Below are 14,178 nucleotides of genomic sequence, written 5' to 3' on the forward strand. Positions count from 1 at the left end.
CTTTGCTGATTTGGCAGATCAGTTCCTGGTGATGATCCTCAAGAACCATTAAAACGCTGTCGCTCACACAAATAGTATTCAATTCACTACTTTATAATCCGACGGCTGAAAGTAAAAAGGGCGTAACAAGTACGTGGCGCATATATGAACCTTATATCTATTGACGATACGCGTCACATGCATTAAGTGGAGCCCACCGGATCTTGTGAATGGGCTCCGAACGGTGCGCTTATTTTCTTTCATGCCGGTAAAATAGACTTATTGGTGAGAGAGTGGGGCCCTGGATGTCACTAATCACATGGTTCGTGGATCCCAACATTGTTCATGCCATGACCAGGATCCAAATTAAGAAATTAAAAAAAAAAGTTACAAATATATAACGTACTAAAGGAATGGGAGATTGTTACTGCCATATCGATTTGGTATAAATCAACGATCTGATTTATAAATTAGCACAACCTCAAACACTTGAGGTACATTTTAAGGAAAAATTATGCGGACTTTAGATATAGAGTGAACAAAACGTGAATAATACCTCAAACTGATTTAACTAAACCTATTTCACGTCCTTTTACTGCTTCTCGTTTCCTTTAAATTCTCCAAATTAAAACAGACATTAAGTTATATTTTCATAATCGAAAGGTCATGTGTTAAGAACGAAAATAAAATTCAATAATTAATTACCAAGTTGTAAGTGCAATAATTAACGACTTCTTGATAGAATTAGCTAACCTGGATTGCGAACGGCGCCGTTTAACCCAAGTTCGTTTCTTCCTAAAATGGGCCTGCAAAATGATCAGGATCACCACAAAGAACGGGGGTATTTTGGCCAACATCGTAAAGTTTTGGATATAAGAGTGATTAGGAATAAAGAGAAGGGCTTAACAGTAAAAGCCCAACCAAAAAATGTCCTAAAAGGAAAGAAAAGTGAAAACGACAAAATCACCATCATATCATTTTCACAATTTCACGTAAAGTAATTAAGAGAAATTAATTAAATTTTAGTCAAAATTAACAGACTCAATTAAGAAGAGTAATGGCCAATGATAGCTACTCAGCTTCATTACTCAACAAACACACCCGCCTTTTCAGTTTCCATCCACTCCCTCCATGTGAGACCCTCTTCACTTTCTTTTTGTTTCTTCCTACTCAGAACCAATTATATATAATACAACCCATGTCTTCTTAGAGAACCCTAAAAATCTGTGAGTAATTATAAATCCATTCCACAACTCTCTCTCTGTGGATTTGGTGAGGGAGTTGGAATGAAATCTTTTCTGTCAATGGATGTTCTTTGTTTGCGGTGAGGTTCTTTTCTGTACAGGAGACCGCAAATGAAGATCTTGGTTGCTCGGTTTGGTTTCTTGCTGCTCATTATTGGATCTTTGGACTCAATTTCAGCTTTCAGTGATGAACCCACCAGAGATCCCCTCAAGCTTATCTTAGGTCCGTTATCAGACTCTGTAAAGATTTGATATTTATGTGGATATTATTGTTATGTTTCTCCACTTATGGTATCTGGGTTTTCTTCTAATCATCGATTTTTTAACCTGGGATTCGTTGGTTGCCTAGAAAATAAGAGTATAGTGAAAGGTTTTGTGTTTCAAGAAATGACTAATGAGAAGTCTTTATTGTGCATTTGTGCTCGTTCTGTGGCCAACAAAATGGATTTTCGTTTTCTCTTCTGATAGAGGTTCAATTTCTTTATACCAGCTGACTGTAACGTATATGTTCCTTAACTTGATGACTACTAAAGAGAAGATACCGTTACTTTTCTCTGTTTCTGGCATGTGGAGATTGAGTTTTTATGGTTTCGCAATGTTGTAGCTGTATGATTGAAAAACCTTGTTTTGATAGGTTTGCTTGTTTTGCAGGAGAGGAGAATTTGGGGCCTTGGAGAAATGGAATCTCTGAGGCTGCTCAAGCTCCGGGGCCTTCGAACGGAGGACCTCAGGAAACTCTTCTGTTGGCCTCAGGTAGGACAAAAAGACCGGACATTCTCAGGGGGTTTAAGCGATATCAAGGTGGTTGGGATATAACCAATCGGCATTACTGGGCTGTAAGTTCGTTTCCTTATCATGATTATGCTGCAGAATCAGTCAATTCCATCAAACCTGACATCTGTTGTGCACTTGTGCTTAACATGTTTGTATGTTCTGTGGTTTGTCCGTTTGTGTGAGTTGTGCATAAAAGTGTGGCCTTTAGTACCATTTTATCAGATTAGACATGGATACTATGCAACTATGGTTTAGGTTATGGTGGGTGGGAGTTGAGGTTGGGTTGCTCTTCGGGTAATTGTTTTAGTATAGTTCGAAAATCATGCAATCAGAACAGCCGGGTTCTTTTGTTAGGCAGGGAGATATTCATCTTGCAGCAATAAGTTTAATTTGCTATTTGTCTCTTTGAAAAAAAAAGTGAGAGGAACTTTTGTTCGGTAAGGAAATTGAGTGATTGATTGACTGCTAATATCTGCCCAACCAAAAACCAAAAAAGAAAGAAAAAGAAAAAGGAAAGAAGGAAATGACCCTTCTCTGAAATTGAATCTGGACTGGTGCATACCAGCGAATTTGATTCTGATGATGCTTTTATAGGCTGAGGTTAGCAAATATAAATGCCCTGGCAAGATGACTGCCCACTTGTCATCTGCATCCAGGAGCTTTATTGGAATGTTTGGCTCAACGGCATAGCCCTAAAGTAGGGTTGGAATTGTTAGAATGCCTCTATGTCTTGTCTGTTTCTACATTAAAGCAAAAATGTGAGAATTAGCAGGGCTGTTGTATGAAACATTACATACTGGCATACTGCCATTCCCTGGTTATTTTGGCATCCAGTGTGCATCATAGCTTAATCTTTTGCTTCTTCTTCATCTTTCTTAAATGTTCATGTTGAGTGAAAACACTGTAAACTTTTTGGCTGCATTTTCACCATTTTGTGTGCAGTCTGTTGGCTTCACAGGTTTCGCTGGTTTTGTTCTGGCTATAGTTTGGTTTGTTTGTTTTGGCTTGGCACTTGCGTTACATCATTGCTGTGGATGGAGAATAAATATAAAAGGCAAAGCGTCACGGCGATCACAAAGGATTTGTCTTATCATGCTCATATTGTTCACATGTGGTGCAGCGTAATATTCTAAACCCAGTCTTTTTATTTCTGCATTTACAAGGTTTTCCTTTGGAGTTCATGTTTGCCTCTTTAAGATAATCACGCCTTACCACTTACAGCTCAATTTTCTTGCTCATCACTTGTTCATGTGTATTATACTTTTTAGCTAATTGGCTCCCTGATCTTTTTCAATTTCAAGCATGGAATTTCACTGAAGCTGGTGCTACCAGAAATTGGGATTTGCAGTTAATGAGCATTGGCAGTGTGACAAGAAATCATGCTCACTTAATGACCATTTTAGGCTTATCATCATCATCATTGTCGTGGTTTCAAAATTATCATGCAATACCTGAATCTTGTGAGATCATAATTTGACAGTTTGATCAAGCATTCTTTTGACATTTCACGGTTCCAGTGAATTAGGACTTTTAGTAGTTGCCTAACTATCAAACATTTGATTAAGTCTTGTTTCGAGTGGGGAGTATATATATATTTTCTTTGCAACTTTCACTTTTCGCACTACTTTTACGCTGATTCCTCTGAAAATGTACTGGTGTAACGTGATGAATTATTTCAGTTGTTCCTTCCTCCCTAGGTTTAGTGTGATGTTTTTCTTTTTTCAAAAAAAAAAATCCCTATTGACACTTGATCTTTATATCGCCAGGGTTGGATGTATTCTTCTTTCTGTTGGTCAAGATGAATTTCATGGTGAAGTTTTGCGTACTATGAATTATGTAGTAAACCAGTCCGACTTTACTGTCCAAACACTGAGAAATGTAACAGAGTATCTGTCCCTTGCAAAGAATATCAACGTGGCACAGGTTTTTCTTCCTTCAGATGTCTTGAATGACATTGACAAGCTGAATGGGGACCTCAATACTGCTGCAGATACCCTGACAGTGAAGACAAGTGAAAACTCTGGAAAAATAAGAAAAGTTTTCAATACCGTGTAAGTTGCAAATCATTGATAAAGTTCTACTTTTGTAATCATATCGATACTCGTGATATTAAATAGGCCAAATTCAATTTGTTGTTGCAGGAGATCTGCATTAATTGCTGTTGCGGCAGTGATGCTTATTCTGGCTTTACTTGGATTTGGTATGTATTATTGAACACTGACGACTCTTTTTCTCATCATCTTGGTTCTTGTGTTTTGAGCACTTAAACTGATTTATTTGGTTGCAGTCTTGTCTATACTTGGGCACAAACATGCAGTTCATATGTAAGTTCTCTATGTGCTTGGTCGGCGTAAAACTACTACACACTACCGTTTGAATGCTTTTATTTTTTATCTTATGGTACAATCTTATTGTTGCAGATTTGTTGTCAGTGGATGGTTGCTGGTGGCAGTTACATTCACCCTCTGTGGAATTTTTTTGGTTGTTAACAAGTGAGATTCTTGAACATAGATCGAAGACATTCTAAACATAGATCTAAGACATTATAACATCTTTAGTCTTTCTTAGCTAACATGAGACATGAGAATTTCACATGCTATGCTCACAATCGTTAGAAACCCACTGCACATGCATGCATAAAAAAACTTGCACAGTTAGGCGTACTTATTCAACACCGTAATCCCATTACCTTGCCAAGTCTGATTCTTTCTTTACTCGATAATTTTCAGCACAATTTCAGACACATGTTTGGCCATGGAAGAATGGGTACATCATCCTCATTCAGAGACCGCTCTTAGCAACATCCTGCCATGTGTTGATCAGAAAACAACAAATCAAACACTTGTTCAGAGCAAAGAAGTCGTCACGAACATTGTAAATGTTGTTAATACATACATATATAACATTGCGAACTCATATCCTACTCCAGCTACCCAGGGTGCCCCACACTACAAGTTCTACAACCAGTCTGGTCCTCTGATGCCTCCTCTATGTTACGCATTTGATCAGGAGCCACAAGATCATCAATGTGGGGATCAAGAGGTGTCCATAACAAATGCTTCTCTGGTACGTCGTCTTCAAATTTGCGATGAAGCATGGAAATTTAAATAATATTAGCTGCATTATAGTTGACTTCGATATGTAACTCAAGCTCCTGCTAGGCATAGTAGGCATAGTTTGGTTAAGTTTGTATATTTATTTATTATCGTTTGAATTTGATGCTCTAGTCGATCGTTCATGTAGGTTGCTACTTGAAACTAACTTGATGTATGTATGTTCCTTGAATCCTCAGGTATGGCAGAACTATGTATGTAGGGTATCGGCATCTGGATTGTGCACCACCACCGGAAGGGTGACACCTGACATCTACAATCAGCTGGTGGGAGCAGTTAATGAGAGCTATGCTCTGGAGTACTACACCCCGCTTTTGCTCAGTCTCCAGGATTGCAAATTTGTGAGGGACACTTTCCAAGAAATCACATCTAGTTACTGTCCTCCATTGGAGCATTATCTCAAGATGGTGAATGCAGGACTGAGCTTGATCTCTGTCGGAGTATTGCTTTGTCTTGTTCTATGGATACTCTATGCAAACCGCCCCCAAAGGGAGGAAGTGTTTGCGAAGTCATGCTTGCCGATAAAACGCAACAGTTGCTGCAAGAACCAGAAGGACATTTTTAACAATGATAGGAATGGCGGTGTACCATTACCAAATACAGGTGTAGCATAGACCATGCATTAGAAAATCAAAACCAGTGTAGGTTGATTCCTTTAGTTTTATTGCTGCCCTGTTACGGGAAGAGACCAAGAGGAAGAAACCAAGGTGGGGCGAAGCTCCATTTTGAGTTGGTGAGTATAATAGTCATCTCGTGTATTGAGCGACTGTTGTATAGCAGGTGAAGATATATGTTTTCTGTCTACTTTTGCTGGCAATGTCCGCTTGTTCCGAGGTTCTGAGCATCGCATGTCAATTCAGTAAGCTGGAAAGCCATTTTCAGTCTCTAAGCATCTCCATGTTTATTTTGCAGTAGATTTTAGACAACCAGGTTCATGGCAACAAGCCCTTTGACAAACATCATCCATTGAGAGGTTGCATATGACACCAGATTTTAGTCATTTACAGAACTCATTTTCTTTACAAGGTGCTCCAATGAACTATACCAGATAGACCAAAAAAAGTATTCGTACCTGCAAAATAAAGATCTAAAGCTAAGAGCAAACCTACAGACACCTCACCAGAGGCAGAGAGTGATGATTTTGCCCAACTACATGAAGCTTTCAGGATATTTTGAGCCTCAATTCAAGTTTGTCCCCAAAAGTCCTCTTTCTTGCTGTTTCTATTCTCAGAAGGAGATTTTCCAGTGCTTCCGCCCTTTCTAGACGTCTAGAATCCCACCAAGACCATGAACAACAAGCCACTCATTTTTATACACATCTGGAAAAAGGAATGGAAATTTTATTCAGCATCAGAACATCACCAGATTTCAGAACATTTATCTCAAATCCCTCCAAGTAGAGATTGAGGGGCAATAGCTGTAATTACTGATGTATCTGATTATCATCAGTTCATCAACTGGAGCAAACACAGCAAAACCCACCAATTACGAATCAAGAACGAAGCCATAAAACTGTACCCTCTCGACCTCAAAGTCGCAACAGCATCCTTCAAACCCAATTTACTATTCACCGACGCCGCACATCTTATACTGCGAGTAGGTTCCGAACTTGCCCTAAATTCTCGAAATCCGGATCGAAAAAGTTCTCAACAACAAAGATTACCAATTTACCAGAGACCCGCCATTGTATATCGGCAATCCATTAATCTTGACACCATTTACCGAAACCTGGTCACCATTGGATGGCGACGAAGTGACGGTCAGCTCGTGGTCGTAAAGGAGAGTGGGGATTTTGGTACCAGGAGAGGGAGAGAAGGGAGAGAAGTGGAATTGGAGAAACGAGAGAGATGGCTAACCCGATCCAACGAAGATAGTGTCAGAGGCAGAGAAGACGGTGTTTGAGGAAGATTGCAGAGTCAAGGAATCGGAGACGAGTTGGAGTGAGAGCCATAGAGAGGTAGCCGGAGCCGGAAAGGATTTCTGTGGCGTGAAGAAGGGTTTTGGACAGACGAGAGGGTGATGACTGATGAGAGAGCAGAGAAGCTTGTTTTCCAATTTCCATCGGTGGTTTGTTTGTTCCAAAATCAAAGAGTCGGTTCTGTTTCCGCGAATGTGAATGATTTAGTGAGGGAGGGGATACACAAGTAGGGGAAGGTTTTTGCCGGGAAACTGAGTGGACACGTGGCGCGATTAAGATAGAGAGTTCGTTATGAGGGGGTTGAGCTTGGCGGTTTTGCAGCAATGTGACTGAAATGGCCCTATAGAGTGATCAAAGGCAGTATCTCTTTTTCTAATAAAATCATTTTTCGGGTGAGAGATGACTCGAATATCATATTTTATATCACCAGTCCAATAGTGGCACGTATGCACACGGGTGGTTAGCCCGAAATCCAATAAAGACACCTAATATCTCCCACCCTATTCTTCATTTCCTTGCTCTCCAGCCGTCACAACCCCCCATCGACTCCAGACTCTGAATCAACCGTCTCTGCCAATCTTCAATGGTCCGTGCACTAAGGTAGATGAAGACAATGCCGTCAGTTCCAAACCCCTCTTTAGATAGGAAAGGTAAAATTGAAGATGCTGTGTCTTTGTTAGCTCTCAGACCTACAGGCAGTTCCACCAGGACAAGTGTTAGGTGTAAAATACACCTAGTTTTATGGGCTTAAAAGTATTATTTTTCTATGTTGATTAGTGCAAAATACTGCCCATATTGGTATTTTTATGAACAGGTACTGCTGGAGAATAAATTCATTACTGTATAGAATTTGTAACCTGTTCGCAACCTATGCGGCCGCAGATCGCGGGAATCAGACTTGTGTGATTGAGTTGCTGACGTGGCAAGAATAGATGGGCCAGTTTAGGGCTTGCTAAAGACTATATAAAGAGTGTTAAGCTGAGACAAAGGGTGGACTTTACTTTTGCGCAGCCGAAGACCAAATATTGAAGAGAGGGTGTCGGCAGGAAGGAGGAGAAGCAACATCAAAGCTGGGCACATCAATTCTTCAGCAAATTTCTACTCTTCCATTGATTTGAACATTGTCTATGAGTATTTATATGGTTTTTATTATGAGCATGTGTAGCTAAACTCTTTTCTAGCTAGGGTTTGGTGATTCTTCTACCATAAACCTTGTGCACAGATTTGATTGACAATCAGACTAAGTTTAATTCTTTATTCTCTGGATTGATTGCTTATTTCCTATTTTTATGCATGCCTGATCAACATCATAATTTTAGGAGTTGTTAGTTAAACATATTCGGCTGACCATGACCCGGTGTTTGACGAAGTAACAAGAACTTGCGTAAGATCCAAGTTTTGGGAACATAGGACATAATTGATTGGGTAATAGACCATTATCCTAAATTGTGCAACTGTCGATTTCCTAGTGCTTATGCTTGTCTTAGGAAACTCTTAGGATAGACCAACCAAGACTCCTTTGATAAGAAAAGATCTTGCAACTGGACCAAAGTCAGGATCGTTGTTTAGGGAAATCTAATTGACTGCAGCTGGACCAAGGCCTTTCAATTGACATTGTTAGACTTTTAAATTGTGTGATTGCATATTAATCTGTGTGCACAGGTGGAGGTAGTTGGCAAGCCAAACCCAAGTTAGTTTTTCATCCATTGATATTTAGTTTAATTTTATTGCTAGATTAATATTAGAAGCATCTGAATTTAATTTACACTATTGTTGGTAGTTATAGTTGGTAATTAATCAGTCCTCGTGGATTCGACCCCATTCACTATTATACTGTCAGTTGGCACGTACACTTGCGATTGGGATAAACCCGTCGGTATTGAGTTGCAAGTATTTCTTGCAATAAAAAGTATCGAACAAGTTTTTGGCGCCGTTGCCGGGGACTGTTAAGTTTATTATCGGTTGTTTCTTACGGCAATAGTGTGTATTTACTTATTTATTTAGTTGATTTATCCTACTGAAACTTACTTTAAAAAAAAAAAAAAAAAAATTTCTTGTGCAGGTCCAGAATTGTTGCTTACATTGCATGGTCAATACTCGTTCTCAACATCAACCATTAGAAGAATTTGACCCAGAAATTGAAAGAACTGCTAGAGCTTTGAGGCAAAGAAACATGGCTGAAAATCCACACAATAGAGAGATTCAAATTGCTGGTGGTGCTGGGAATGCTGGGGGTAATGTGCGTATACCCATGATGAACAGATATATCCCGCAGAACATTGCCCAGCCATCATGTATTACATATCAACCTACGGGAGCTGCCAATGTCAGCCTGTCGCCTCAACTGCTGAATTCTGTACCACATTATGAGGGGCGGTTTGATGAAGATCCACACCAACATCTGAAGGATTTTACTGATCTTTGTCGAACTCAACACATGACAGGGATGTCTACTGACAATCTGAAACTGGTACTCTTCCCCTTCACTCTTAGAGGAGGAGCCAAGATGTGGTACAACTCTATTGAAGCAGGTACTATTGGCACGTGGGAGCAGATGGCAACTAAGTTTTTAAGGGAATTTTTCCCAGCCCATAGAACTAAGCAGCTGGTGCGAGAAATTCAAAATTTTCAGCAAAAAGATGGTGATTTATTCTATGAGGCTTGGAAAGATTTCAAGAGCCGCCTAACTCGTTGCCCAACTCATAATCTACATAAGGATGATGTTGTGTTGCACTTTTATGAAGGGTTGAATGAGATTAATAGGATGAAGGTTGATTCAGCTTGTAATGGAGTGTTGATGCGAAAAAGTAGTGAGGAAGCGATGGAGCTATTCGAAGAATTGAGTGAAGATTCTCAACAATTTTCTACACGGGGTAGGAGCTCAACAAGGAAGCAAGGCATGTACGAAGTAAGTGCTGATACTATGGTACAAGCTGAGATGGGAAATATCAATCGAAAAATTGACATGATTGTTGAAGCCATGAAGGGAATGAATATGAAAACTTCGGTGCCAACAAGGCCAGTTATTGTGTGTGCTATTTGTTCAAATAATGATCATGTGACTGAAGCCTGTCCATTGACTTTTATGACGGACCAAGAACAAGCCAATTACTTGGGGCAAGGAAATTTCAACATGAGAAATCAGGCTTATCCTTGGCATAATCACCCAAATTTCTCATGGAGGAATGAACAAAATATGGCTGAAACAGTAGCTCCTGCACAGCAACCAGCAAGGAGGAGTGACTTGGAGACCACAATGATGCATTTCATGCAACAAACAACTCAAGCCATTCAAAAATTAGAGACCCAAGTGGGACAAATGGCTAAGGAGATGAGTGAAAGAAAGAAGGGAGAGTTACCTTCACAGCCCTTGAATAACCCAGCTGGGCAACTAGAACAATTGAAAGCTGTCACTACTCTCAGAAGTGGCAAGCAAATCAACAAGACAGAGCAACTGCAAACAGAGTCTACAAACTGCAGTAAAGCTACAGACAGGGTACAAACAGGCCGCAAAACTGCACCAGTGGAGACACAGGAATGGGAAAGAGATCCTCCACCTTTTCCACAAAGGTTTGCCAAAAAGAAAACAGATTCTAAAGCATTAGATATTTTTGAGAAATTACGTAAGGTGGAAATTAATATTCCATTGCTTGATGCTATTAAACAAATTCCTTCTTACGCTAAATTTCTTAAAGAATGTTGTACTCAAAAGAGAAAATTTGCTGCTCATGAAAAAATTGCTTTGAAAGAAGAGGTCAGTGCTGTGTTGTTAAATAAACTCCCACCAAAACTTAAAGATCCTGGTAGTTTTACCATACCATGTAAAGTGGGAAATCAATTTTTTGAAAAGGCATTGCTGGACCTAGGGGCCAGCATTAATTTGTTACCTTACTCTGTTTATGAAAAACTTGGGTTAGGAGAGCTTCAAGAGACTTCTATAACACTGCAACTAGCTGACCGTAGTGTCAAAAGACCCAAGGGAATTTTAGAGGATGTCTTGGTAACTGTGAATGACTTGATCTTGCCTGCTGATTTTGTTGTGTTGGATATGGAGGATAGTCCTAGATCCTCATCTTTACCTATTATTCTTGGACGGCCTTTTATGGTTACCGCTGACATGAATATTAGTGTGAGAAAGGGGACTGTAACTATGCAGGTGAATGACAAAGAATTGGAATTTCGTGTGTTTGATGCTCTCAAATCTCATGATGATCATAGTGATTGTTTTAATAGTGATACTATACATGATCTTGAGAGTGAGGTGTTTCAGGTTACTAGTATTGATCCAGTTGAAGCAGTGGTGGCGTCTGGTTTGAATGAGAAAACAATTTCTGAAGGAATTTTGGAGAATGATGACCATATAGAGGAGGCCTTCCAAGCATTCCAGTTGGACCGGCCTTATGGTGTTAAAGCTCTTGATTTGGAGCTGAAGGAGTTGTCTAGTCACTTGAAATACGTCTATTTGGGTGAGAACAACACTGTACCGGTGATAGTAGCTGCGAATCTAAGTTTGGGGGAGGAAGAAAAGTTGATCCAAATTTTGAGGAAGCATAAGACAGTTCTTGGGTGGACCATCGCTGACATAAAGGGGATTAGCACATCTAGGTGTATGCACCCGATTTTATTGGAGAATGATGCAAAGCCCACTAGAGAGGCACAAAGGCGATCGAATCTGCATCTGAAAGATGTTATCAAAGCTGGAGATAAGCGTCGCTTGCAACTAAACGAGCTTGAAGAATTGCAGCATGAAGCCTATGAGAATGCAAAGTTATATAAGGAGAGAGCCAAGAGGTACTCTGACAAGAAGCTTGTGCGGAAAAAATTTTCTATTGGGCAGAAGGTGCTGGTGTACAACTCTCGGTTGAAATTTTTTTCGGGGAAACTCAAATCAAAGTGGCATGGGCCATATGTGATACAAGCTGTGTTCCCTCATGGTGCATTAGAGTTAAAACATCAAGATTCTGATCACACATTCAAGGTTAATGACCATCGAGTGAAGCCTTATTGGGAGAATGTACAAAGTACCGTGGATGAAGTGGTATATCTCCACTCAACTGATCTCTGACCGAGTATAAGGCTATGTCCGGCTGAAGACAATAAATTTAGCACTTCATGGGAGGTAACCCATGTGGAAGGGAAGCATAATTTTGACAACTTGAATCAGCTAAGTCTCTCTTCCTTTTCCTTCACTTCATTTTGTTATTTATTTTCGTCATCACAAATTGTCGTTTTGTTCTTTCTTTTTAAACATTGAGGACAATGTCAACTTCAAGTTTGGGGGAGAGGGAATTTGCTTTTGCCGAAAATTTTTGAAAAAAAAAAATTTTGAAATTGTTTTGAGAAGAGAATTGGCATACTTGTGCTTAATTGTTATGAAGTGCTCTTGAGATTGATGGTATGATTATTTGCATGACCTTTTGCAATGAATGTCTGCTGAGTTTACATATTATTTGCAACACCAAGTAACTTGTGAGGAGCCTTCAGAAAATTTTGTGTGCTATGAATTTCATGACTGTGTATAGCTAGAACTTGCATTAGACCATCTGAAGTAAATACTATGTTTTTGTTCTTTGAAAGTGATGAAGGCATTCTTTGTCAATTTTGGCCTACCTTGGACCTTACCTCTGTTCCCATTCCTTTGATTGCGTATTATTCTCTTGCAATAAACCTTCCCATCTTTATGATGTGTTATGCATGTTTCATAAGTCATAAAAATAGAATTCATCATGAGACTATCGTTTGGAAGGTGATTGATAAGATGAGGAGGAGTTTAAGTGTGGTGTTTGAAAGAAGGTAGTTCTGAATATTAAAAGATGTGTATAACAGAGTTCTGGGGAATTTGCAACCTGTTTGTAACCTAAGTGCTACCTGAAGCTCACACAAAAATTGGAGACTCAAATCTGAAGCAGCCAGTTAAAAAAAAAACAAAAAAAAAAAGAAAAAAAAAAGAAAAAGAAAAGAAAAAAAGGAAGAAAGAGAGAAGCTGAAGTCTCTCAAGAAAAAATTCTAATAAGGTTTGCTCATGATTCAAGATCTATCTATGGTTACCAGAGGTTGAAAGCAGCAGAGATTTGAAGCTCAACAGAGGGAGATGTTTGATTTGATTCGTGACGGGACCTCCTTACCCTGATTTTATTTGGTTGATATGTTGATGATCTGATTAGTTTTGGTGATACTCTGACTTGTTAGTTTGGAGGAGTGGAAGCTCTTGTTATTCTATTATGTTGGTCGGTTAGATGGAGTTAGGATTAGTCTCATGATGGATGCCTATTTTTGAGACTCTATGGTATATGGCATGATCATCACATGTTTTGTTTGAACCATACCTTTATCTAGCCTATGCCATTCCTTGAAGCTTATCCTTGTTGCATTAAACTTAATTGTGATTGGATTATGATGACTTTAGTTTGAATCCAATTTATATTGATTTTGTGCATTTTTGAGCCTTCCTTAGCCAAGTTTCGTGCTCCCAATAAAGTCCTTCTGATTCAATGAATGAGAATTTTAGTGTGAAGTAAGGTTGGTGGACATGCAAGCATATGGCTGCAGGGTATGAATTCATAAGAGAGTAAACACCACCCTTATACACTAGAGTGAAAATTTTCTTCTACATATTATGTGTGTACCTTGGTGAGGGTGTGTGAGAATAATTGTGTAGACTAAAGTGGTTGTGAGCAGAGTTGAGGCGGTGCAACTTTCTACCGGATGTCAATATTGCATTGCAATAATGAGAGAGTACTTGTAGTGCCAATTCTTGATTGAAGTTTTTCAACTGATGCTTAAATGATTTAAACTTTCTCGTGATTGATTGCTTGCTTGAGGACAAGCAAGGTTGAAGTTTGGGGGATTTTGTTAGGTGTAAAATACACCTAGTTTTATGGGTTTAAAAGTATTATTTTTCTATGTTGATTAGTGCAAAATACTGCCCATATTGGTATTTTTATGAACAGGTACTGCTGGAGAATAAATTCATTACTGTATAGAATTTGTAACCTGTTCGCAACCTGTGCGGCCGCAGATCGCGGGAATCAGACTTGTGTGATTGAGTTGCTGACGTGGCAAGAATAGATGGGCCAGTTTAGGGCTTGCTAAAGACTATATAAAGAGTGTTAAGCTGAGACAAAGGGTGGACTTTACTTTTGCGCAGCCG

General features: G+C 39.3%; 2 protein-coding genes across 2 annotated transcripts; one reads left to right on the plus strand and one right to left on the minus strand.

The window, feature by feature from the left end:
• The first annotated feature begins 1,056 nt into the window (after positions 1 to 1,056).
• On the plus strand, positions 1,057 to 6,002 carry LOC120016512. The gene is made up of 9 exons (XM_038869326.1): positions 1,057 to 1,446; positions 1,875 to 2,059; positions 2,940 to 3,118; positions 3,764 to 4,048; positions 4,139 to 4,197; positions 4,285 to 4,321; positions 4,418 to 4,489; positions 4,727 to 5,063; positions 5,290 to 6,002. The coding sequence occupies exons 1-9, from the start codon at positions 1,335 to 1,337 to the stop codon at positions 5,722 to 5,724; spliced, it is 1,701 nt and encodes a 566-aa protein (XP_038725254.1). The 5' UTR covers positions 1,057 to 1,334; the 3' UTR covers positions 5,725 to 6,002.
• A 368-nt stretch (positions 6,003 to 6,370) lies between these two features.
• Positions 6,371 to 7,172, minus strand: LOC120011110. Its single transcript, XM_038862162.1, has 4 exons — positions 7,023 to 7,172; positions 6,774 to 6,961; positions 6,579 to 6,724; positions 6,371 to 6,429 (listed from the first exon to the last, which is right to left on the minus strand). Exons 1-4 carry the CDS (start codon positions 7,170 to 7,172, stop codon positions 6,371 to 6,373), a joined length of 543 nt encoding a protein of 180 aa, XP_038718090.1.
• Positions 7,173 to 14,178: the final 7,006 nt, after the last annotated feature.

Source organism: Tripterygium wilfordii, chromosome 2, assembly GCF_013401445.1.
Source record: "Tripterygium wilfordii isolate XIE 37 chromosome 2, ASM1340144v1, whole genome shotgun sequence".
Lineage (NCBI taxonomy): Eukaryota > Viridiplantae > Streptophyta > Magnoliopsida > Celastrales > Celastraceae > Tripterygium > Tripterygium wilfordii.

Coding starts and splice junctions, on each gene's coding strand:
- LOC120011110 (XM_038862162.1), bottom strand. CDS start 7,172: ATGGAAATTGGAAAACAAGCTTCTCTGCTCTCTCATCAGTCATCACCC. Junction 6,962..7,022: donor GTCTCCGATTCCTTGACTCT/GCAATCTTCCTC, acceptor GGATCGGGTTAG/CCATCTCTCTCGTTTCTCCA. Junction 6,725..6,773: donor GGCGGGTCTCTGGTAAATTG/GTAATCTTTGTT, acceptor TCGAGAATTTAG/GGCAAGTTCGGAACCTACTC.
- LOC120016512 (XM_038869326.1), top strand. CDS start 1,335: ATGAAGATCTTGGTTGCTCGGTTTGGTTTCTTGCTGCTCATTATTGGA. Junction 2,060..2,939: donor CCAATCGGCATTACTGGGCT/GTAAGTTCGTTT, acceptor TTTTGTGTGCAG/TCTGTTGGCTTCACAGGTTT. Junction 4,490..4,726: donor ATTTTTTTGGTTGTTAACAA/GTGAGATTCTTG, acceptor GATAATTTTCAG/CACAATTTCAGACACATGTT.